We start from the raw sequence: 26,167 nt of genomic DNA, 5'->3' as shown, positions 1-26,167 counted from the left end.
GCAACTGGGGAATGAGATGTGAAAGAGGGAGCATGGGTCATGAAGGATTGTGAAGAGGAAGGGGATGGATAGATGGGCGGGTGGACGGGTGTACAGACGGACCTACAAACAAATGGATGGATGAAGAGACGATGTGGACTACAGAATTGTAGGATAGATGTGAGTACATTGGATAGAGATAGATAGATAGATAGATAGATAGATAGATAGATAGATAGATAGATAGATAGATAGATAGATAGATAGATAGATAGATATAGTCAGGCTAATTCTATGAGGGACAGACGGGTAGAATGAACGATCAACAGAGCCACGGTCATTACCATAGGAGAAAAGAGCACACAGAGAGAGAAAGAGGGGGCAGCAGAGAGGGAAAGAGAGGGGGGGAGGGAGAGAGAGAGAGAGAGAAAGAGAGAGAGAGAGAGAGAGAGAGAGAGAGAGAGAGAGAGAGAGAGAGAGAGAGATCTTAACGTGGAGTTAGAAACATATATCGGATAGATATGTGTCCCGTAGATTCTATTACAAGTCATCCTGTATTGTTAGTTTTAATTGTGAGGATGTTACACGGAACACCCTGGTCATGTGCATTCTTTTAAATATTGGTTGTAACTATTGCCTGCAGCAAGGGTATTATCGGTGTGCCGTAGTGCCCCCCTCCCCCCTTTGTTGCTCTGTCCACATACCTCTCCACTCACACAGCACACGTTGCCTAGAACATTCGTTCTGATTTCTGCAAATACACTCTTCTCTGGATTCGCTGTTCGCTGGAATACACAAAGTTTGCAGGGCGCGCGCCTGCAGTGTTGGAAAGTGTTAACAGGAGAGCAGAGCGTGCTCGCTGGAGCTGTGCAGTCGGACGTCACTGTGTGCTGCGTGCGGTGAGTGCAGCGGCGTCTGGGGGCGCCTGGGGACTCCAGGCACTATCTCCCGCTCACAGGTGCTCCGTGCTGTGCCATGTCTCCGGCAGAGCTCCGGAGCAGCCCTGAGCCAGAATAGCACCAGAGCCCCCGCCATGGACAGCCCCACGCCGAGAGGGTGCAGCCGAAACGCCTGCTGATTTCAGGTAAATGAGCTCTCCTCTGATGTCTGCACGGTACGGACACATGCCTTGTCCCAGATGTTGCATATAGTGGCACTTATTTCCGATATGGGCAGCAATCGTATCTGCCCCATTGCATGCATGGGCACTTATGCCACAGTTTTGTTATGTAGGCACCCATCGAGACTCCTCTATCGCTGGCATGGGATCCTGCCTCCTCTGTTACCTACATGGGGGCTGATGCATGCTGCCTCCTCTCCACTGTTGCATGTAACTCGTCCTGCCCCCCCCCCCCCCTGTTACAATCTAGGCACAAATGCTTTTTCCACGGGCACATGCATGAGCGCTATTCGTGTACCGGTCCTGCTTTCTGAGTTCAGTGCATTCTAGCTGCGGAAGCCTCCTCTCCACTATCACATGTGTATGTACGAATCATGTTTCCCATGTTACACATGAATGCGAAAGTATCACGTGTCCCGTGCACTAGAGCTGGGCACTGAACATCCATCCACTCGGTTGCAAGCATGGGCAGTACTCCGTCTTTTGGAAACATGTGTGGGCACTCTCGCTGACTCTTCTGCCCTGTTACACGCGGCATTGGCACTCTGGTGAGGGGCACTCGTACGGTCTGCTCTGGTGCATGCAGGCAGGCATGTATTGGCACTTGACTTGTGCCATACGGCTGATGCCAGGGCATTAATAGTGACTCCTCTGTGCGCCAGTCTTGGGCACCAACTCTGCCGCCTGTGGTCCACGCATGGGCACGGCAGCTGTGGGTGGTTGGTCTTTCTGCGCGGGGCAGCACCCACGTGCGGTTATGGAGTTGGAGAAGGTGTGCGTTAGATTAAACTCAAATTATAAAGTGTGTTAATTTAGTGGGTTCGGGGGCGGTGGTAGTTCATCTTATTCTTAGACTTCACGAGTGTTGGTGCGGGTGGGACTTCGTGCAAGAGGTGACCTCCGAGTGAAGAGAGCGTTGCCTGTACCTGTTCGCTCCCCCACCCCCGCCTCCCAAGAAATATATAGTTTCTCTTTCCCACCTAGCCTCACCCTGCACTGATAAGGCCTATGGACGGGGCAAATAGTTGTCAACTTTTTGATGCCCATGTGTGTCCGTGAGTACACGGCACGGGGCCTTTTCTTAAAAACTACTCAAAAATATGACTGGACTTAAATCCCCCAAACAACTTGTTTTTTTATTTTTTTTGTCGATGTGAGTGAGTATGCCTGGCAGTGTAAAAGCCTGCTGTTTCATTGCATGAAGGTGTGACATGTAGAATCCATTGCGACTGGTGTAACAGCGGGAAAGAACATTCTAGATACACCTGAAAGGTCAAACCCCCTCGATCCCAGTGTTCATTCGAGAAAGGTGTGTGCGTACGTGCTGCTGCGTTGTCGGGTGCGCTTTTCAGAGTCCCTTCCATAACTTTTGTCCGTTGCTGCCAGCTATGTGGATAGTACTAGTTTGCTTTCGCAAAGAGCTAAACGGGAACTCGAAATCAGACAGAGGGCCTGATTTACAGAGCGCTTTTCAATGAGGTTGCGCCATTGTAAAGCCCGTTTGTAAATCAGGGCCACATAATTCGCAACCTCTCGTGCGCCCAGAGAGTCCAGTACATAATTGAAAAGTGACGAGCGCATGGCAAGATAGGCTGTGGGTATAAAAGTAATTTCTTCTGTCCACTCTGCCAAGGTACAGATAGATAGCTGGATACAGCAGAATTATCGGGTATATTAGATAGACTTATAGCAAGATAGATAGATGGGTATATTAGATAGAATGATAGATAGATAGATAGATAGATAGATAGATAGATAGATAGATAGATAGATAGATAGATAGATAGATAGATGGGTGGGTAAATGGGTGGGTGTGTGGATGGATAGGTAGATTGATTCTGTATGGGTAGGCATGTAAGGCGGGCATGCATGTATACTTGAGGGCAGGTGCAGAAAGCGGGTGAATTGTAGATGGTCCCTTACCTGACTTGTCTTCTCATTTGCTGTTTTTGCTATGATGTCCAAATGACATATATATTATTTTTAAATATGTAAATTCAAGAAACAGGTAATCGCATGAATGCGTGTGTTTTGCTTTTATGAGTAAGCCCCTGCGTACATTAGCCATTAGAAGACATGAAGTGCACAGGTGTGGATTCTGAGGCATGGCGCTGCCCAGGCGTGGTGGCATATATCAGAGGCCACCTCCGCCACCACAAGGTCACTCAGCTCTTTAAAAACACCCCTAGAATTGCTAGGCATGTGTGTGTGCGGGCACCCATTGCACATCATTTGGCGTCTCTCTGGTCACTCCATCAATGACACGCTATCGGAGGCGCTGGGTGCGCGCGGGTGGACAGGGCACAGTCAAGTGCAGGTGGAAATTGCACTTTGGCCACCGCGCATGACGCAGAACTCTGGTCCCCTGCAGTTCTAAGTGGCCAACTTCTCCTAGGAATACAAGTGTGTGAGAGAAGGTTAAAAGTGCGAATAACACACAGTGCCCCCCATCCCCCTAAGTTCCTATCCATGGGAACCCTGTGTATCCGCCCCAGAAGTGAAGTAGCAAATAGGGTCCGCGCTGTCAGGGCGCGCGCTGTCAGGGCGGCCACCCGGGGACCTCTCAATCGGTTCCGGGTGGGCGCCATAATGCAGCCAGAGAGTTCTTTAAAACAACTACTCGTGTGTCTCCTTTGTACAACTCAGCAACAGGGACACACACTTCCATATCTCACAGACCGGGCCCTTCAGAAATTGCACAACCCTCTGCAAAAGACAGAGCCAGGAGCATGAAAAAGACATCTTAAAAGGAAAGCCTCTTCACGCGGCCTCTCCCCTCCTGCCCTATTTACAAGGCGGCTGTTACCCGGACAGACACATTCAGACACTCTCAAAGGCAGACACAGGGGTGGGGAGTGTGTGGGGCGCCAGGTGATCCTGACTGACACTTGCATCGTGTGCCCCTCTAATGTCTGCCTCTAAACTGTTCAGTGAATAATTCACGCGCACCCGCTCTTCATTATTTTCCGGGAGGCTCGCGCTCCCCGGGACGCTGTTTGCTGCGGTCTAACTCAATCGCAGGACAAGTATGTTCATCTGTAAATTAAAGCAATTACGCCCCGGATATTATACGACGTGTACCTCGGTCTCGGGGTAGTCATCAATCACCCTCAACCGAGCTGTCAGGGGAAGGCGGTGGCCCCGGGAGGCAGAGTCCTCCAGCTGGGGCGGCGGGAGGACATCGTCGTTAATTAGAGGCTGACCCCGGGCGGTGCACGTGTGAGGGCCGGGTGGGGAGGGGGGTTGAGGGGGGCGGATGGTTCTGCCTCTCAGAGGCGAGCCCGCACCGGCCCAGCAGCCCCCGGGACACATGTGTGCGCCAAAAAATGCAAGCGCTCGGCACACACAGGGTGCCAGAGACTCGCAGGACTCGCAGCCCCGCGCCCCTCCCCTTGCGACTGAACTACGTGCTCTGGAAACACATGGGTGTTCTGGGAGCAGTCGAAGGGTTAATTGATTTGTTTAGCCAACACTAGGCCTTTAAGTGGACCCTGGGTGCTCATATCATTATTCTTTTTACACACAACACACCACGGGACTGATTTACAAAGCCTTTTTTCAATGGGGGGTGAGGGGAGTGTCCCATTCAAAAGTGATTTTGAAAACCAGGCCTTAGATGATTTTCTCACCAGCTAGGCAGCAGTCAGCCATTCACCAGGGTCCTTGGCACGTGGGATTATTGCCTTTGCAAAAAGTGCAGCTGTATTGTTTAAGGGGGCTGGTGGCAGCAAGGGCCAAGGTACAGATAGATAGCTGGATACAGCAGAATTATCAGGTATATTAGATAGAATTATAGAAAGGTAGATAGATGGGTATATTAGATAGAATGATAGCAAGACTGGATGGATGGATGGATGGATGGATGGATGGATGGATGGATGGATGGATGGATGGATGGATGGATGGATGGATGGATGGATGGATGGATGGATGGATGGATGGATGGATGGATGGATGGATGGATGGATGGATGGATGGATGGATGGATGGATGGATGGATGGAGTGAGTGAGTAAGGGCAGCTATGGGACAAAGCTTTGGTCTTGTGAACAAGAATACACTGAGCAGTACTAGTGGGTACAGTACCGATTCCAGGTACTGCGCTTAGAGGCTGGAGTCCGGATTTAAATTAGATCAGATAGATAGGGTAGGGTGGATAGATAGATATAGCTCCACGCTATGTGAGTTATGCAACCTCAACAAACTGCAAGCCTTCACTGTATTATATATGTTTGTGTTCTGTACTACAAACTATATATAAATATATATAATAGCGATGGCTACTAGGTGGCGTTGTGGAATGTGTGACTTGGCTCAAATTGACTTGTATACATATATACCCACATTTAAATTAATAATAAAATGCTATTGAAAATCGCGGTGTCACATTTCGAATGAATTAACAGTCTGGACGATTACTTCCCTTGTGGACTAGACTAGAGTTCAAGCTCGCGACTGGGCAGTGGAGGGGACGGGGGTCTCTTTATTTATGCCCCTCTGGCCACTTCCCCAGTGCATCTGCTTGTCACTATTGTAGCCCTGTCCGAAGGGCGCGCGTGCTGCTTGCTCCTTCCTTTTCCCGGTCACCACAGAACGCCCAGGCTGGTGACCTCTCCCCTTCTCCATAAACACTCTCATTGCAAGAGGCTCTTTGGCGGAGAGGCCGCTAAATATTCATGACCTGCCTCTGGAAGCTGCTCATTAGACGAGGAAAGATAAATAAACAAGCTCACGCGCATCTTCCAAGACCCGCGTGGCTGGCTGACTGGCGGGCGACCCTGCCGCACTTTACCTACCTCTCAAGGTCCAGGCGCAATCCACTCCAAGAAGCTTGCGGGAGATCGTTGGAGTGCAAATATACGGAAACAATGCAAACTTTTGACACCCATTAATTTCACAAAACAGACAGCCGCCGAGCTCTGTGTTTAGTGGTGCCCTTAATTTGCAATGAAACAAATGCACACATTGACAATGATCCATCATGTTTCCTAGGCTGAGGGCACACCACACTCTAATGGGGAACTATATCCATCATCAAAGTTCGTTTTCATCATGGTAGGTGTTGGAAACACAGTCGCGCCCTCTCCAGTGGGCCTCGGGTGGCTTTGCATGCTGCATGGGTATGTAAAGGAGCACCCTGCCCAGGGGCCTCTGCACATTGCATAGGGGTTATGGTGTGATAGGAAGATGGCGACCAGATTACGACGAGAACCGTCTTCAGGCAGTTTTGCATGTTTGCATTTTTACATTTTGGGGGCATTGGTGTGATTAGAATCACACTGTTTGTGGAATGGTGCGGACGCCGGGATTAGAATCAACGTCTCCGTATGACACAGACTATTTTTGCCAGGAGCAATCTTCACGTGTGTTCTTAAGGTGCGCGAACAGGCCCCGCCGCTGTACAAACGATTCCGGGGCACGCGTGTGGGGTCTCCTCCCAGGACACCGAGCTGCTTGTCGCCTTGTTTATGGCCACGCTAGGCGCCAATTCCTGCCCTTGATTAAGTCTTAAACGAAGACTCACTCGCGTGTCCCCTCCACGTGTCTCATTTGTAATTGAGACTAATTATAACAGTGGGGAGGGAAGAAGCAGCTGCTCATTAATTAATTTCTAATTAAAAGTGCTCGCCATCCTTCAGTGAGTAAAGGAGAAAAATCATTAGTCGGGGGCAAGGGAGAGTCTTCGGATAATAAAAACAAACAAAGTCGTTCGCGCTTCTTCCTGCAGTTTCACATAACTAAGCATGGTCTATGTCCTGTCCCAGGGACCTTGTGGGTATGCGAACGATGCATCCGGGTGCACAACACCATGCTCAACTGACGTCACAATGGCTGCAAAGAACACAGCTGACATCAGAATAGCTTCTGTTTAAAACAGTGAATCTTTGATGAATTATTGTATGAGAGGTGTAGGTGCACACAAACGTCCACACACATTTTGTGTGTATAAGATATATATATATATGTGTGTGTGTGTGTGTATGCTGTGTGTATAAATATATATCCACATAGCACACACATTTGTATTCTGTGCATTGGGCATCCAGAATCCATCTTACAGTCCCACGTACGAATTACTCCTTCCCAGAGTAGAAAGCAAATAAGACAGCCTGCCGTGTGCTACTGCCTCCCCCTCCCTCTCTCGCTGTGTCTTTGGGGAAAAAAAGTTTGGGATGCCTGTAAATAAATTAAATATGGTATTCTGCTTCCTCCTATAAGCACACGGGAGCCCGTGGCTGGCACTCGATTGGCGCTCTCTCTAGCAGAGCTGGGCTGCGGCGGCGCAGAGCAGACGCCTCTCCTCGGCTCCCGGCTCCGGACGATGTCCTACCCGCAGTTCGGATACCCATACTCCTCTGCACCCCAGGTAAGACTGGCGAGGGGTCCCGCATATTGAAGCCCCCCGGCCCCCTCTCCCAAATCCCACCGCGTCCAAACCGATTGACATATTGGCTCTGCTTTCTGTCCAAATGTGTGTGTCAAGTTGATAATGCAAGTTGCACCTTTCCTGAGAGTGTGGGCAGGGAGGAGGCAGTGGGGTGAACCCGGAGAGCGGCATAAGGTGCCTCTGCTGGGGGGTTGTGATTATTAAAGCTGCATGAAGCAAGTGTATCCCATTGCTGTTAGTTTGATATATGTGTTTTTTTTATTAATTTGAGTGTCTTTTTGGCTCTTTCGCGTCGTCACAAAGTGTTTTTGAAAAGGGTCCCGTTAGAATTACATAATTGCGCAGGCATGCATTCTTGACTGTCCGAATAGGTAAAGCATAAACTTGGCCCAGCGAATGAGTTGTGTGTACCGCTCACAGACACTGCAGTGTGTGGTTGGAAATATTAAACTCATGGCACACAGGCAGGCGCACATACAAATGTCAGTACCCATAGCGACACACTCGCAGAAACTCACCCATAGATGCACATACGTAACCAAACACACACACACACTACACGCATTTACGGCTACTGGATTTTGCCTGCGTATATTCCATCACACCAGTCTCCTTTCCCGTGTGCCTCAATGTTTGTGATGATTCTGCTGTGTTGCCTGCGGCCCTCTCTCTTCCATCTGTGCATGCCACTACTGTCAGTTCGTCCTGTGCACGTCTTGTCCCACTCCCTCTTACCGCCCCTGTCTTCCCACTTCCAGTTCCTGATGACCACCAACTCATTGACCTCCTGCTGTGAATCCGGCGGCCGGGGCCTGGCAGAGGCCGGGGTGGGGGCCTCGGCGCAGACCCCCGTCTACTGCCCAGTGTATGAGAGCCGGCTGCTTGCAACCGCCCGCCACGAACTCACCTCGGCCGCCGCCCTGGGGGTTTATGGCAGCGCCTACCCCGCTGCACAGGGCTACGGCAACTACGTGACCTACGGCACCGACCCGCCCGCCTTCTACTCCTTGGTAAGCCAACACTAATGGCATGAGGCCGCCCACACAGACTGCATGCATGCGAGCTCCGAGATGGCAGGCGAGAGGTGTGCACAGAGGTGTGGTGTAGTGTGGTGTGCACACTGGTGTGGTGCACACAGCCCAGCAATAGCAGCCGCCAGTGACACTTCTTGTGATTAATGGCCCATTTCTGATAAAATCGTTATAAGCGGTTATTGAGGCACTTCTTAGGTGTTTGCCTCGCAAATGGCGTCGCATTTGACTTCGCGACATTGCCTCCCCCAGGGGGCATCCTGGATTTATCTCCCAGGTGGGTGCTAATTTGGGTTTTAGTAACACAACTCTCGGAAAGTGGTCGGGGGGCTCCGAGACAGCATATAGTATGGCCGACTGTTTCATTTTCATATTCAGAATAAATTGAAAGGGATTGGAGCAACTTTAATGCGTATATACAATTATAAGTAAAACCCTGGCGTTTTGCTGAAAGTGCACGCGTTCAGTTTCTTTGATCCGAAAAATGATGTCGAGGACAGTATCAAACCCGCTTTTGAAAAGGGAATACAAGTGTGGTTTGGTTTTGCTGTCGGAACCGATTCCGTTTCCTGCTCCGCTCCACATGGCCACGTGCTGTGTTTTCGGTCCAAAAAAGGTAAAGGCAGCGTAGTGTTATTGGCAGTGCCAGAGACATACTCTCCCCAAAAATCAAACCTGACCTGGTAAACTGAACCCATGTTATGAGACCCATTCCCGACTAATACAAAAGTGCCCAAACTTAGTTAAAAAAAGAGTGCGCAGCCAGGTACCCGGAAGTGCATCGGCTGACGCATACGAAAATGCGAGAAGCCGTGTACAGAATTTAAACTGTTGGTCAGTTTCCTCCATGTTCATGAAGTTCATCCTCTAACAAGGCCGGGTTTTGCTTATTAACACATGGGTGCCAAATGAGTACATACGCGGCCGGTCCGGAATGGGTGCATGCGCGCCAGTTTCAGTGAGGTTTGCTTTGAATCGACTCCGCTCGGATAGAGCGCGTTTAATGAAACCAAAGCGTGTGTTTAGTCAAAGAGTTGAAAGGTGCGTTTATTCCAGTGTCCAGTTTTCACTTAAGTGAACGCTTCACACCTAATAACACTCGCCTTGCTCTCCTCCTCCTCCTCACAGAACGCCTTTGAGTCCAAGGATGGCAGCGGCTCCACGCACGCGGGCATCACCCAGGCGGCCGCCGCCGCGGCGTACTACCCATATGACCACACGCTCAGCCAGTACCCGTATGACAGGTAAGAAAGACTCCGTCAATACACGCTTCGGCGCCCCGGGTGCCGCCTGTTCCTGTGCATGGAAGCAGAGAGAGGACAATGAATGTTTGGGCGCGCGCCTGAATTAATCTTATGACGCGTGCGTGGTGTCATAGGCATCGATAGAGGAATGGTCATTAGTGTCAAGAAGCATAGGCAGGACGGCCTCGGCACCTTCCCACCATTGCACTTACAGTGGGCGAAAGCACCGACCAAATCGCGGGGGGGGGGGGGAGCAGGGCGAACTCAAGCTCGAGAAGGGCTTTTTTCCTCTCCTTTCCAGTAATATAGGGAATGCACGCCCGAAACCCACTACTCACGGTAGCGTGCCATTTGCTTTCCTGTTGTCAATGTTTGAGCCTGTCTTGAACATTGTAGCGTACATTCCTCTATCCACCACCTCTAGTCAATAGTTCACTTTGCTATCTTTATGTTAAATACCGACGCATGAGGAATACCAGTCAAAGGTCAATTGCCACCCGGTCTGTACCTTCCTCCCTTCTTTTTGACATCACAGTCCCTGCTCACCGTGTCATAACCCTCTGGAATTCTTGTTTGAGTGCTCACTGAACGCGGCCCATTCTGTTTGGCAACTGTTAGCTCACCAAAAAGGATTTGGTAATTTACATCACTTGAACTGTCTGCCCAGATGAGTTTAGGGTTTTACAAGAGCGTGACAAATGAGTGCAGACCTAGCTTCGGTAAGCAAAAGAGCGTTTTACAAGTCATAGCCAATGGACATATATATTGCTTCATAACTTGATGCACTTTAGCTAGGAAGAAACTTTACCAACCAATGGCTCACTCATATAGTTCTTGAAAGGATGAATGGCCGAGCAGAGACAAGCTGGAGATCTCTATTCAATGTGTGCCCTTTGTGCCCACATTGGTGCCATTTGTGATTCCTTCCTGTTTCTGGGTTTGAGGCTGACCGCTGGCCCACATAGATGTATTCTTTAATTTTTTTGTAACTCTGTTTAGGTGGTCTTTTCTAGCCACATGCAGAATTATATGGCAGTAAAAAATGGGCTGTGGTGTAGGAAAGTGGCATGGAGCAGAAAAGTCACTCTGGGTATGAAAAGGGCACAGAGGAGGAATGGGGCATGGAGTAGGAAAGGGACAGCAACTTGATAAGGTACATGGAGTAGGCAAGGGGCATTGTGTAGGAAAAGGACATTGTGTTGGAAAAAATCAAGGAGTAAGAAAATGGCCTGATATAGGAAAGCAGCGTTGAGTTGGAAAGGGGCATAGCATTTGTCATTGATGGATTGTGTCGACATGGCTGTCTGTTGTGTCAGCAAGGATTATATGACGGTGAGAGAACTTTTCTAACTCTTGCTATACACAATCTTAGACACCGAGCTTCCTTGTAAACATATCTAACCCTCATATGTTCACTAAACATCCTCCCTCACACCTGTCTGGCGCACAAGGCCTGGGCCAGGATGATGCCATCGATAGAACGGATTCCAGTCATGCTTGACTATTACGAGCAAATATACATTCGTATGCACCCTGAACCTTGCAGACATTCAATACTTCCGTGATCCAGGGATATTTGCAAATAATACAAACTTTGGTTTGAGAAACGTGTTTGATAGTTGGAGCCTGAATATTTGCACTGTTTTCAGTGAGTCCAAATGTCATACGACTTGTGCTGTTTGTTGCAGCCCACAAGTGTGTGTTTGAATTTCAAGGTTTCCTGGAACTGGGGGCTACTGTGTTCTTCAGACTGATTGGAGCACCATTCACTGGAACAATCTCTGCCCTTCACGTAAGATACGTACCATGAGCCTCTTATTAGTATTAGTTATTGTTGTACAGTGATTCATTGCAGACTCTTCCATCTGCCAAGCGTTGTAGTAGCAACTGCTAGTCAAGCTGTAAGGGTACTTGATTTATTAAGCCTGGAAGTATGAAAACATAAGTAGACCCCGTCCGCACCATTCAATCTGCCCTCATCTCGGAGACCACCATTTTAGTCATGAGCTATGCACCCGGATAGTGCCAATCCAAGCATCCATCCACCTTTCCATCCATACACCCACGTTTCGGCCTAAACTACCCTGGCCAGCCCACCAGTGCAAAGAATACACATCATTGGCAGATGTGCATTGTGCAAAGGCCAGGCCGCAAAATAAATGAATGCAGCATAGCATATGTGCTCTTAGGGAAATGAACACTTATTTTTTTTCATTTTCAGGCAGCAAATACATATTTAAGAAAGGCTCAGTGAGATGAGCCTTTACTGTGGGGATCAGTATGTTACCTGCAGTTATCAAGACACTCAGAGTTGTTTCAGCATGGAATGTATCATGCTGAGAATGCACACGAACTGTTGCTAGCTTTATTTCTAAGCCCAATCTTAAAACGCAGCTTCCTTCAAAACCGACATTTGTTTATTGTCCTCCCCAAAAAACCCGATTTGCAGGCCTCTAATTGTGTCAGAGGAGAACTTTGCAACTTTTTGCAGTTTGCAGCATTTTGTTGTATACTTCAGGAAGCGTGCAAAAGTCGCACAGGAATATCTCTCATCAGTCTGATACAGCAGGCAATGCCCAGGATCATTGCATCAATACAAATGATGATGACAATACCTGTTTGCCGCAAAAGGTGTTGGGAAGCATTCCTGAGTCCTTTTGTGGCAGTACGGTCTGCATGAAATGGATGAATCGTACAGACTTTCCAGAGGTCCATCATTTGGAGTCAATTGCAAATATTCCATTAAATATTCCGGCATGGGATTTTAACAGGGGAATATAGTTTTCACAAGAAGATGTGTTTCCCTATTCAGATTTGAATTTGCGTCCCCAGTGCCAACATCCATGAAGCAGGTACATTAACTCAGTGAACTTGATTGGCAAAAGACAGCTCAAGAATAAACTATCATGTATATTGATAACTGATATACTGTTTCCAACCAAATTAAATGTTTAGTGGCTTTAAGAAATCGTTTTTGTAAGACTAGTAAACGGTGCTCTCTTTCACAGGCTTACACATGGATAAAAGTATGGGGCTCCTGCCCAACTTCATAATTGGAGTGGGTCAATATAGAAACACACAAGCTACCTTTCAGCAGCCATATTTATCACCAAGCTATCTCATTGTGATGATTTGTGTGTTGTGTTACCTGAATCATTTTCACAGTTGTAGCAGCAAACTCTGTTCAGCTGCAGTCTCACCCCCTAGAACCCACGTTTCCATATCTACTCTCACTGCTTTCTGGCTTTCATCCAATTGAAGTTTCATTTCCCTTCTGTGGAAGATTTGGACCATCAGTTTTGATAAAAAATATGAGTATTTGCATTATGAATTTCAGAACAAAGTGCTGTTTCAAACAGAACTTCCAGAGAGCATAGGCAGTCCGGTTGTAAGGTGTTTTAGCATAATAGCATTGTTGAGTTGAGTGGTGCATTCCGGGTGGTAAAGGAATAAGAGTAGATCATAGAAAAGGGAAATGGACTGGAGTTCATAACAATATTATTAGCGCCTAGTGCCTGATGGCAGGATTTGCATATTTGAAAATAACATAGTGTAGGACGGGAGAAACAATGCATGATGGTTGGATGGGCAATTAGTTTAAATATGAGGGTTCAAAGTTTGGGGTGAAGGGTCATCTATTGCTATCAGGTGTAGTTGTCTGAGCCTCGTTTTGAAGAGTTCTACTGGCGAGACGGCTATAAGTGTCATGGGGAGAACTTTCCAGTGGAGTGTAACAAGTATGAAAAAGGAGCGAAAGGCAGGGAAGCTTGGAGGGCGGCAGACTGATAGGTTGTGAAATTATGAGGAGCAGAACGTTAGAGAGGGACTGAACAGTGAGATAGTGAGGTAGTGGAGGGCAAGACCATGGATCAATTAATAGATGAGTAGCCGAAGTTTAAAGATAGAGTGATTTTTGGAGGGGAGCATCCAGAATGGTAATAATAGCCAGAGGAGGGTATGAGAAGCTTGAAAGAGTCTGCGTCGCTAAGCTGACAGCAATTTCAAACACTGGACATTTGGGGATAGACACCTATCTATCAGAAATCCTCTGCAGTGCATTCTCTCAGGCCTATTTGGGTTGGCCTTCCCCTTGTTATTTGTATAGAGTACAAGCTATTCCAGTTATCAATACATGCAGCAAGGATTTCAATCTTTGATATGAAATCATTACATTTACATGCTGTTTTATCTTGGTGTGATATTGTGCTCATTAGACACCTACTAATTGCAAGGTGTGCCTGGAAGTTGTATTTAAATCAGAAGATGCTTTTCACTTTGCCTGTCAGATTAAGTTTGTTATGGAAGGTCATTGCTGTGTTTTCCCAAACCTAAGACACCCATCTGCCAAATTTCTGTTTTGCCTCATTCCTAAACTAAGATTAATCTCCACATGGCTCTCAGTAAAGAAACTCATCAATAATATTTTATATCATGCAGTAGCCCGTCTTCAGTAAGTCCAATAATGAAAATATGGCCCGTGTCCAAACATTCTCTGTAGTTCTTCCCTCTTCTGTACATACTTGCAATCAATGAATGAGGTGGATTTCGAAAAAGGATATCATCCCCATGTTACTAGATTCTTCATAGGATGTAAAAGGGCCTCATACGATGGAAGTATGGGGACACCAAAAGGTCAGTGGTTACCCTCTACCTGCACCTTAGTATTTAATTTGTGGTCTGTTAAAATGATGTGTGAGATAGCTGTGTGAGACAGCTACAAGTGCCTGTATGGAAACACAGTGGTCAATTTTCGCTGTTGACATAGACAAGAAGAAAGGAACCAATTCTACACTTGTTGGTGCTTAGTGCTTATTATTTGATTTTATTGATGCTTCTTCATTTGGCAGTTAGCTAACACGTTTTATCTTATAATACATAGCTCTTCTATATAACTAGGCTTTTAGTAAGCGTGATGAAACCCTAGGGCAATGTGGAGATGGCCTTTCGCCCAGAGTCTGTTGCAGCAGCCTCATATACCCTTAGCCCTATAAGCTATTTTTGTAGCTACCCAGATGCTACTCATTCCCAGAACTTAACAAGGCAGGCATTTCTAAGCAGTTTGATACTTGTCGCCAATTGGTTCAATTTGGGCTGACTGCACAAAATACCCGGAGTCTGCGTTAGGGGAAAAAGTAGCCTTAATGTGACAGGCAGTGGCTTACAAAAACATGCTAACCCGGCTCTCTGGCCTTTCAGACTAATAGATCAATTAACAATCGCCAAAAACAAATAAATAAATAAACAATTCAAATTCATCCCTTCCTGTCCCTTGCTCTCTCCCCTCCTCTCAATTCCTCTCAATCTTCATTCCCGCTTTCTCCCATCTTCTCCCTGAGGCCACGCTTCTCCTTCTTCAATATCACTTAACCCTTGTTGTACCCCCAGGATAGCCTGTTCGTGCAAACAGCACTACCCACCCCCCTTGCACCAATAATAATCATTTGGGTTCAACCAACCATCATTTAACCAACCATCTTCCCGGCTACAGCTCCACTATCCCCACATCTCTCCAATGTCTGAAGACCCCAAAACCTACTACCGAACATTTCCATGAAAGTCAGGCTGACCTGCCACATCAGCAACAAAGAACATCACAGTACAAATATTCCTTTCTCTCTACTGCCCTGACCTGTCACCAAAAGAAACCACCTGCACTCCAATATTACTCACCTCCCCATAAAGTGTACACCCCTATACGAATGTTAACAGGGTGGGTGATTGGGCCACACGGAACGACATTAACTGGCAAAAGTTCCAGGACCGTCGCTGTCACCAGCATATAAAGCAGGGGTGATCTATTTCTGCCCAACCCAATGGCCGGGTGCAGCGCCTAAAACCTCCCCATGGAGCAACACGTACTGCATGCTCCCTGGGGGCCCCCTTTTTTTTAGTATAAGGCAAATTAGCTGATAATTTAGGTCAGCAAGATATGTGCTTGCTTCAGAGATCTGTTTGAAACCTGGAATAACAAGTTTGAATTACAGAATGTCTGACTCTGCCCCGTCAATCTTCCTAAAATGCTATATTGAGTACCATTAAATTGTGTAATACTAACAGTGCGCAGGGGGGGGGGTGAACGTGGCCAATAATGGCCCACCAGCCCGAGCCTAGGCAGGTCTCAGCGATGCAAGGGCTTTGGCGAGGGCTGTGGGCCTTTACCATCCATTTCCGCCCCCTGACATGGGGGTCATATAGCCATTGGCACCCCAGGGTTAATCCGGGGTATGAATTATTCTATTTCTTTTTCTTAATGGCAGTTGGGCAGCATGTATTGTGCAAGTCCAATCTCCTGTAAAAATATAAAAAGCAAGATGGCTCCACCATAGGAAAAGGGGATTTGAACCTTTTCTATTTCCATGGTATGGCCATGGACGGGAGGAGCACCAGGACTGGAACACTGAGCTCTGGTCCAGCAGGTAAGTGTAGAGGGGTGGGCAAATGGTGTAATATGTTTTGGGGTGGGGACTGGTGGGGGTGCAGGGAGGCAACAGGGAGAGGCTCCCTGTTGCGCTCCCTGTTGCCTCCCCACAATCAAGATGGCATCATCCGGGGAAGATGAAGAGGGAGTCCATTGAAATTTGAGGGATAAGACCTGGACTCACTTTAAGGCAATACTGCCTAATTTAGTTCAATCACAATCAAATCATGTTTTACAAAGGTACGTTTTTTAATCATAGGTGAGTATTTCATAAACACATCAGTATGATAATCAATTAAAACATATTGAGATTACAATCCAATTTCATTGATAAATAAGAAAATTAACAATATTTGCACAACATAAGCATCATTGTTTCATGAGCGTACTTGGTAAGTGTATATTTTGTACCTCATGTTTCGGGCTGAATAGCCCTTCATCAGGTAAGGGATATCTGTTATTCTCAGGTGCATGTAAAAATAATAGTGGTGCATAAGTAATACTTTTTAGTTTAGAGGGTCCTTCACGACCTGTGAAGAGTGATAACTGACCTGTGATTTCACGTAGAGATGCCAGTTGAGAGGGATTTAATTTTCAGTGTCAGGCTGGGCTGGTCGGATGTGCCTTACAAAGTGGCTTGCTAGTGCTGTAAATGCCAATAACAGGGAGGACCTGTTTGTAAATGGATTGAGGACTAACATAACATGGTGTGGTCTAGCATGGTCTCAGTCGCTAGGGTATAGAACACTGTTGCTAAGAGACTAATGTTGAAAAACGGGGGGAATTACCGGAGAATTGCACTCACCTTGAGTATCAGGAAGTGGAATGGATGAGGTAGATCGTACTTCATGCAGGATAATGCCAAATGCGTTCCCTATGAGAGAGGATTGACGTTTTAAAGTTGGTGGGTTGAACTAGGTTTCGATGCTTCTAACAAGCAAAGCATGTTAAAGGATAGCGGCAGCAGCTTGTAGTATGAGAAGTGTGAAAGCTGCATGCATTAATATGAGAGGCTTGTCAGAGAGATTCTTGTTATAGATACAACAAGCCAGCCCATGCAGATAGAAGAATTACTAAGTTGTATGGGTGATGTCAGATCCACAGCATAAATCGGAACCGAGTAGTCCGTCTTTCCACGTTCAATGTTGTTCTACGTTGTCATGGCAATGCTCGCACATGCGTGAGCAAATCTTTTATAGTAATAAACGGCGAGTGTAGATCTACAGAGTGCCATGTTTGAATGGATGTGAATTACGTGTTGAACTTGTAGCCAACGTTATACCAGGAGCACCTAAATAACCTTACATTTCTAATACATTTTTCCTATAATTCAGCTAAATAACTATATTAAGGTGTGTAACTCTACAGACATTTGTGTTACCATCTGGGGGAAGACCCCCATGAAAACAGCCGGGGGCGGTATATAGTGTGTTTTTGCCCACCGTTCCAGCCAACTGATTGGCTGAGCGTCCTTCCCTTGGTGCGAATAAAAGAATACCATGACTTACGCCTGTGTCCCTGGTGCCTCGCATACACACAATCACATTGATTGTGTGCGTGTGAGGCACTATGGGGCCCATGAGACAGGCATGGTATTATTTTACTCGACATGTATGTCCAGTAAAAAAGTACCATGCCTGCCCCAGGGCCACCAGCACCTGACATTCACACATAAGCACATTGATTGTGTGTATACATGTGAGGAGTTGGAGTGCCAGGGAACATGCATGCCATTTTTTTACTGGGCCTCTATGATAGCTATACAGTAAAAAAAACATACCTGACCCCTTGCACCCCATAGCCTGGCATAACACTCATAATCACATTGATTGTGTGCGTGTGTGAGGAGTTGGGGGCCCAGGAGCAGGCATGGTATTATTTTCCTGGACATCCATGATAGATGTCCAGTAAACAAAAACCATGCCTGCTCCTGGGCCAGTAGCGCCTGGAAAACACACATAATCACATTGATTGTGTGCGTGTGTGAGGACCTGGGATCCCAGGGGGCAGGCATGTCATTTTTGTACTGGGCATCTATGATAGATGTCCGAAATAAAATGCCACGCATGACCCCTGTGCCCCCAGCGCCTTGCATACACACAATCACATTGATTATGTGTGTTTTCCAGGTGCTGGTGGCCCAAGGGCAGGCATGGTATTTTTCATTTCATTAACTCTGTCCAGCCAAAATGTGACCATGAGGTTAGGCATAGAATTTAGCATCGAATCCTTACCTCTCTGCACTGTTGTAACATAACAGTGACATACCATTAGGTAGTAATAGTTCAGGAAAATAGGACTTTAATTAAACATCAGAAGACAATTCTGCTATCGGACCTCAAAACACACAATACATTTCATGTTTGCATTACTGTGTAATTGGCTAGTTTGTTGAGTCTTAAACATTTTAATATACAGGAGAGAGCAAATGTCCAGAAGTTGGACAAATAATAAAAGGCATATTGAGTGATCTATCTCCCTGTATTATATTAACACCCCCTTCTGCAACATTTTCTAGGAAGCAAACCAGCTATAGAGTGGCAGGGGATTGGTATAGAATTGGTATAGGAATTATGTCTTTTTTCTAAGGCTGAATTCCTTCTAATTATGATTTGTTGAATTCCTACTATGCAAGGCTTTTCTGATTCGAGTTAGCCTGGCTATTGTGACTAGTTGCTATCAATGTTACATTAGTTTTAACTCTGAGAATCTTGCACTGCTTAGGCAATTAACTGTTCCTGTTCTTTTATGGGTGGTTCTACCACTGCTGCGTTGATTAGGCACATGTTGGGCATGTTCTTTGTAGCAGTAATTTGGACTTCTGCGGCCTGTGATGTCCCAGTTATATGTGAGTGTAGTTTGCGCTGCTGTGGTGAGGCCCTTAATTTAACTCTTCAGTGTGGGGGTGCTTGCACTGCTCCATGCCGTTCTTTCTATATTCCATTGGAACATATACTATTGTGACCCAAGTGTGTTATTCTTTCATTGTTGAGTCTGACAACATTCCTGTTCTATGTGAGTAAAGCATGATCAACTGAGATCCATGGCATACCTTTTCTATATTATGAAAGATGATCCCATTTGAAGATGATACATCGTTGTCCTCCTGAGGTTGGGAAGTTTTGTGTGACGTGTTTGTCTTCCTCAGACAACCTTGTTCTGTTCGACCATACTTTTTCTGGTATGAGGAGGACGGTTAAGGAGCTTTTGAACTACGCAAATGAAAACAAATGAATCATGAATATGGATAAGACAAAAATGATGTTATTCTCTAGCAAAACATTCAAATGCCATGGCTTGCTACTCAATGAGGGCCGATCGATTCTTTCTTGGATTGTAAATATTTGGGTGCTTAATTCAGCTCCTTAAGTGGGTATGAAGAACTGTGTGTTACTCAAGCTATGGTATGGAGGGCATTATCAGAATTTATAAGCAATATTTCTGTGCATCGATTTTGTACAGGATTGAGGCACTAACTCTGATAGATTTACTGTGGCTCGATATTTAAAAGGGTACATTTTGGAAGAAAATCCTTGGACTCCCTTTGACTGTGCCTATGGACATTTTGAGGCTGGAGCTTGGCCTGATATCCCTGCATGTTTTGGCATTAACGAAGCAGGGAATCGTGTATATCAAGACCAGCCCTAAATGCCCATTGTTATCATTAATTGGTAGATCATCAAAGTATAACAGTCACGACCAATACATTACATCTGGAACTCGTATTTTTGAATGGATAGAATGGGTGTCTGATTGAACTTGTGAGTTTGATACACTGAAACATGCATTTTCAATGAAGTTGTAAAGATGGGATTGGAATAATAATTTCCAACATTTGACCAAGCTTAAAAGCTACAAGAATATTTCTAAGGTCGTTTTTAAATACAAAAGGCCTCAACAATATTTGTTTATGTGTTCATCGCCAGTGGTTCAGGGGGTCATCTTATTAATGAGAATTTATCATTTACCTGTTCTTGCTATTTTTATCATTTACTTGTTCTTGCTATTACTATAGAATGTAGAGTATTGGGACCGACATACATGTGTATGTTTGGTGCATTTGTTCATAATTACAGTGCTATAAAATATAATGCTTTTTGGTCATATTGTTTAACTTTGAACAAAACATCTTTGCACATTGCACTTTTTAGAGTGTGGCAGGAAGTAGACAAACTTGTTGGAGGTTAGAATTGAATGTAGAATGTATTTTAGAGATAATACAATGAAGTGTTTCTTTTTATGATTTTCGATATTGTTATTGGCATAGTGTATAAATATAGCTGTTGTATGTATTTGGATTTCTTTTAAAAATATGTGTAAAGTTTTATAAACTCATCACATTAAATATGAATAAATAAATAAATGATGAGTGGAGTGTGCACTATTGAAGGCTGTGTTATACCTGTTTTATGTGAGGGGAGTTTCCACTGTAGAGACTCATCCCTGATCTGTTCTCTGTGTGAGAATCTTCTACCTTTGCTCTACACCTTGCACTGCTCTCCAACTGTTTTACATGATTAAAGCTTGCACTCCGAAAAACAGATTTCCCATCTCACAGGCGAAACGTCCTAGGTATGCCCTGAATCAAAGAGCATGTGGTCTGTAACCCCAGAGATTTAAGGTTGTTAAAAACTTTCTTGCATGCCCACAAAACCTGCACAATCTACTGAATAACACATACAATGGTTTTGCCACACCAATCGGACATCCAGGTTGGCATAGAGGCTTAGATGTTGGAAGAGAGACTTACACTCTCACAATATATTTTGCAGCCGTGCCCACCAGATGTCACCCACTCACCCCCCTTTATCCTGCAGGCTGGCAAACTGCATAGGTAAGTATTCTCGCGTTTCCTTTACACAATCCTATGCAAATTTGACCATGGGTATGTATTTCATGTGTTATTCACTTGTTTGCACGTCCAGCGCTCTAAATAGCCCTAACAAAGACTGAGACATATACAAAAAACAACTGCCCACTCATCCCGTCGATTCCAGAATGTCATCCTTTCAGCAAATGAAATCTGTGGTGAGGCGAGGGCATTTGAAAATACCTTACACAGTAACTTGTGTTCTTCCTGAGGTTAATCAATTACAAAACTCAGACACCCAGTTATTTCCAGCTACACCAATCACTAATGAACAGAACAGTGTTAGAAAGAGGAGGCATTATTTAATCTCCGGAGGAATCTGTAATTGAACATGCAGCATTTCTTAAGGATCCATTTTTGGGTGAGGAAACCCACAGTTTCCATGGCTAAATTTAGTGTTGTCCATTACCGTGCATGCTTAAATCTACTTCGCATTTTATTTTTTATTTATTTGGTGTTTTATAATGCACTTTAGCAAAACAGAAAGGTGATGGCTAGAAGGTTTGAATTAATCATAACCACGGGCAAAGGTCTGGGCAACCCTCCAGACCATCGATTTTCAGCCTGCCAAGCCATTACAGAAGGGGAAAAACCATATGCAAATCAGGCCTGGTCCTACCCCAAAAGAGGCAGTCCAGCCCGAACTGCTAGGTCACATCCCTTCTGCACGAGACCACAAGCATCCCCAGACATATTTCAGCCTTGTTGGGCGTCATCAGTGAGGAGTAGCTTGGGTCTCGAGGCCCGGCAGACTCGGGACCAACGTCTGGGCATACCCGTCCCACTCGGGGTGACTTTAGCAAAACAGAAAGGTGATGGCAAATTCGTAACCAGGACTAATGTCTGGCAGAGGGACTCCCAGGACCCCCTTGTTAATTTGCATATTTAAGTAACTTTGGGTCTCACCCTAAGTTACTAGGGAATCCAGACGTGGACCCCTTGCTCACTATTCTTAGAGAGGCACAGCACCTCCCTACTGATGAGGTCTAACCAGACTGAAACACGTATCTGGGGATGCTGTTGGTACTCTTGTTCAGAGGAGAATTGTCTAGCATTTTGGTGCTGGACTGCCCCAGGGCAGGACAAAGACTGATATGTTTGGGATATTTCTACTCTGTGAAAGATAGTGAGCTAAAGACTCTGGGTAAGTCTCTCGTAACCAGGACTAATGTCTTGCAGAGGGACTCCCAGGACCCCTCCTGTTAATTTTTTGTTTTTGTTTTATAATGCACCACATGTATGCAGGTTCCTTCAGAATACTTAGAGAGAAAGTGTAGGATGGGAAGAAGTGATTACTTACGGGAAAGGTAGATGATGGATACAGGGAAATAGACCAGAGTGAAGACACAAGGTAAGAGAAACTGTATTGTACGATTTGACCGTATCCAAACGGTTGGATGTACAAAATGTCCTAAAGATGCTACCACCAATGGTTTCAACACCAAAAGTTTGAACCTTTGGTGGTAGCGTTGTAGGTAAGAATTAACAACAAAAAAAGACTGCGGGGGCTGCTGCGGTGTCCCCGCAACACCCCGCTCACTATACTTTAGAGTATAGTGAGCGAGGGATGCGGGGAAACCCCTGCAGCCCCCGTTAAAAAAAAGGAAAAAAAAAAGGAAAGGACCCTGTGGCGCCGTTCCCGATCACGGAAGTGAAAGGGACTGGTGCCGCAGGGACTCAGCATGAAGAAAAAGGTAAGTAGGGTTTGTGTATGTTGGGGGCGTAGGTGGGGGTGTATTGAGGGTGTGGGTGGGGGGGTGTCATGGGTGTGCCGTGGGTGTGTTGTGGGTGTGGATGGGGTGAGGATATGTAGGGGTTTCAACGTGTGTTCGCATGGGAAATGTGCTAACCTTTGGTGGTTCGCACATTTCTCATGCAAACATTCCGGCCACGTTAAAATCAGACGCGGTCGGATCACGTAGATCCAGAGAAAGGTCTTACATAATTGTTGCATATACGCCAGGTTCATGTTCTCATCTCGATACATTTCAGCATTTAAGTCCTCTCCTCTTTTGTCAAACAGCATGCTCTACGAGGGGTGGGGCATCCAATCGTTTCTCATGTGGTGCCAGGCTGGGGTGTGAAATATTCATGTTTGTGTGTAATGAGTCTGTATGCATGAACGGAAGAGGGAGTTTGTGTGAGTGTGTGTGTGAATGTGTGTGTGTTTGTTTTTTATGTAGGTGTGCATGCTAGTAGTTGTCTGAGTGATGTATGAATGTGTGGGTGAATGTGCAAGTGTATGTTGAATGAATGAGCGTGTGTGTGATATATGAGTGAGTGTGCCTGCTCTGTATGTGAGAAGGAAGAGCAGGCAACGGGGCTCTAATTATAGGGAGAGTGGGCGTCTGGCACTATGCCATTTATATTAGGTATCAATGCTAAATTAAATACGATAAGTATAATTATTACCTGACTGTAATCTCCTACATTGGGGGCACCAGTCTGACCATATTTTCTTACTATGGTGTAGCTTTCTATACAGGGCATCAGAGGTAAAACAAGCATGATAACTGTTATTACATGGCTCGACTGGCTTACATTGGTGAAGCGAGTGTAGTTATGTTGTGGCATGACATTTGTTACTGGTATAAAGGGTAAAGCCAGGATAATGAGTGTTATAACCTTTAGCCTTCATTGTTGCAGCAAGTCTGGATTGACTTTTTTTTTTACTGTGGAATGGCATTTATCACTGATAGGAAGTTAAACCAAGTATGATGAATTTTCTAACATTGCTAGACAGGTGTTCATTGGTGCAGCCAGTTCGAATATACTTTCTTACTATGGCATGTTATTTTTGCTGGTTTGCATGTAAAATCAGCTCAATGAATGTTATAACATTGCTAGACAATGCTAAACATTGGTAGACAGGCCTTCATTGGGGTCGCTCGCCTTGATATACTTTCTTACTGTGAAATATCATTTGTTACAGGTATGAAGGTTAAAGCCAGCATGATGAGTGTTATAATGTTGCTAAACTGACCATCATTTATGCAGTCAGTCTGGGTATACTTTTTTGAATTGGGACATGGCATTTGTTACTAACAAAGCCAGCAGGAGTACATTCTTATTTTGTAATACTGTCATATATTTGTGCAGCCTGCATAGACATGTATGGCACAGCCAGCATAATCATTTTTTTATGCTCACATATATTGTGGGCAAGAACATTATGGAACTGTGTTGGAAAATGTTCCTTGGGACTGTTGGTAACTTGCATCTATTCGATTTTTTCATGTGCTACATACAAACTGTGTGACTTTTAAACAAAATGTTCAATTTAATCCATTATTCAAAAAAAGTTCTCTGGCCGCATCCCCCCACCCCCATGGATGGATAGGGCTCTGTTGCATATTCGAGGCAAACATTTTTCCCCTCCAAAATAAAACATTTACCTGCCATGCCTGGTACCATTCCAGTTCAAAGACTTTGAGGGAGTAGCCAAAGGGGTTCATTTCGCAACTAAGTAGGCCTTTATAAAAAGCAGGATTTTAAGAGCCTTTCTTAATTGAAGGTGATCGGGTTCCAGTTTTAACTGTAGAGGGGGAGAGTTTATGGGCAGGCAACTGACAGTTTGTCTTAACAAATATTGATAGGGTGTGTCTATTGGTCGCACTGGATCAAAGCAGTATTTGGTAGGAGGTGCCAATTGGATGAAGAGGTTTGATCAGCATTTGCAACAAAAGTTCTGCACAGGATCCTGAATCCAAAATGGTGTTGTACTAGGAGCCAATGTAAGTTTTGAAGAGCTTTGGCAATATAACATAAGCAGCAACGGCTCTGTACTACTGACTGTTTACGTAGAGGTGCTTCCACTCTCTTCTATTATAGTTTACTAAAGCAAAGCTACTCCAAAATTAGGTTAGCACTATCTAAGGAGGGCTACACATTCACTTCTATGCACATGCCGACTACCTGTGAACAGTTCTACAACTGTACATAGTATCAACAGGGCCAAAAACACACACAACATCGGTTCTATCAAAATGACTCGGAGTGCTTCCCATTGCAACCCATGTTGAAATTATGTAAGAGGACAAGATCGAGATAAACCCTTGTATCAACATATATGTACCCTTCATCAACATAGGCGGATTTTCCATTTCTATGGCCTTTTTGTATGAAATGATCCTTTTGGACCCTCAGTGATATGGAGACATTGGGCCTGATTTGCAGAACGTTTTCCAATGGGATTGCACCATTGTAAAACGCTTCTGTAAACCAGGCTTTCTATCTTTAACGCACAGGGACAGCATTCAACACCTCAAAAATCAATCTTCTTTTTGGGACTCCGTGCACACACTCTATTTTAGATCACTCGCAATCACTTAGGTGTTTTTTTTAGTCATTGGCTCATATTCACACAATCCATTTTGTCATCACATATATAGGCCACGTTATTAAGAGCTCTTAGCACAACCATGCAAGGGCATCTTTCTGTGGCACATTCAAGTTGATTTTTTTTTTTTAGGAATATGCCGTAAAGAGCCTGCCGCTGTAAATGTATGTTTTAACTCACCAAATCATTTCAAGAGGCGGAACTGTAAAATAAAAAGGAAACAAAGAAAACAGAAACGTTGATGTGAAATGACAGCATTTCCATTTTGGGCCGATCATTGAAGCCCGGGCTCTTGGATGCCTGGAAACAGCTTTCTTTCCTCAGCGCCTGGTCTGTACAGCTGAGATCATACCTGGATGAGCTCCTCTGTATCAAACCCGCTGCTGTCTGCATTTTGAACCTGGATGTGTTACAAAAGTGAACCTGCCCGCAGAAATGCATGGGCAGATACACTGTTGTGAATCCACCCAGGCGCTAGGTGTGGTTGCTTTATCACTCCTGACAGGTACCGTCAACTGTACAACCTTTGTCATGAAAGCTTCTGTGCTTGCTGTCATTTTGCTGTTGTGTCCTTTTTCGTTTGTTGTTATGTTGTTCTCGCGTTAAACGTTATTTGTTACACCAGCTTGGAACTGGATTCACTGGTATTAAATGTGTAATATACTACTGTACTACTACTTTTATGGGCCGAGAGGATAGCTCAGGGGAAACACGCTTAGAGGCTGGTCTCCGGCACTGCGTTATAAAAGATTAATTAGTTAATTAGCTACGACTTGTTT

At 45.3% G+C, this 26,167-nt stretch overlaps 1 protein-coding gene across 1 annotated transcript in view; it reads left to right on the top strand.

Annotated features, from left to right (window-relative positions):
* Positions 1-780: 780 nt before the first annotated feature.
* IRX4 (iroquois homeobox 4) overlaps positions 781-26,167 on the top strand; it is a 125,811-nt gene continuing 100,424 nt past the window's right edge. The window contains exons 1-4 of the mRNA XM_069613707.1: positions 781-1,063; positions 7,318-7,465; positions 8,245-8,496; positions 9,646-9,761. Of these exons, the coding sequence (XP_069469808.1) occupies positions 7,421-7,465; positions 8,245-8,496; positions 9,646-9,761 (413 nt within the window). The 5' untranslated portion in view covers positions 781-1,063; positions 7,318-7,420. The remainder of the gene's footprint in view (positions 1,064-7,317; positions 7,466-8,244; positions 8,497-9,645; positions 9,762-26,167) is intronic.

Source organism: Ambystoma mexicanum, chromosome 5p, assembly GCF_040938575.1.
Source record: "Ambystoma mexicanum isolate Mex_15411 chromosome 5p, UKY_AmexF1_1, whole genome shotgun sequence".
NCBI lineage: Eukaryota > Metazoa > Chordata > Amphibia > Caudata > Ambystomatidae > Ambystoma > Ambystoma mexicanum.
The sequence above is the reverse complement of the archived record's forward strand: the minus strand, read 5'-3'. Positions and strand labels throughout refer to the sequence as shown.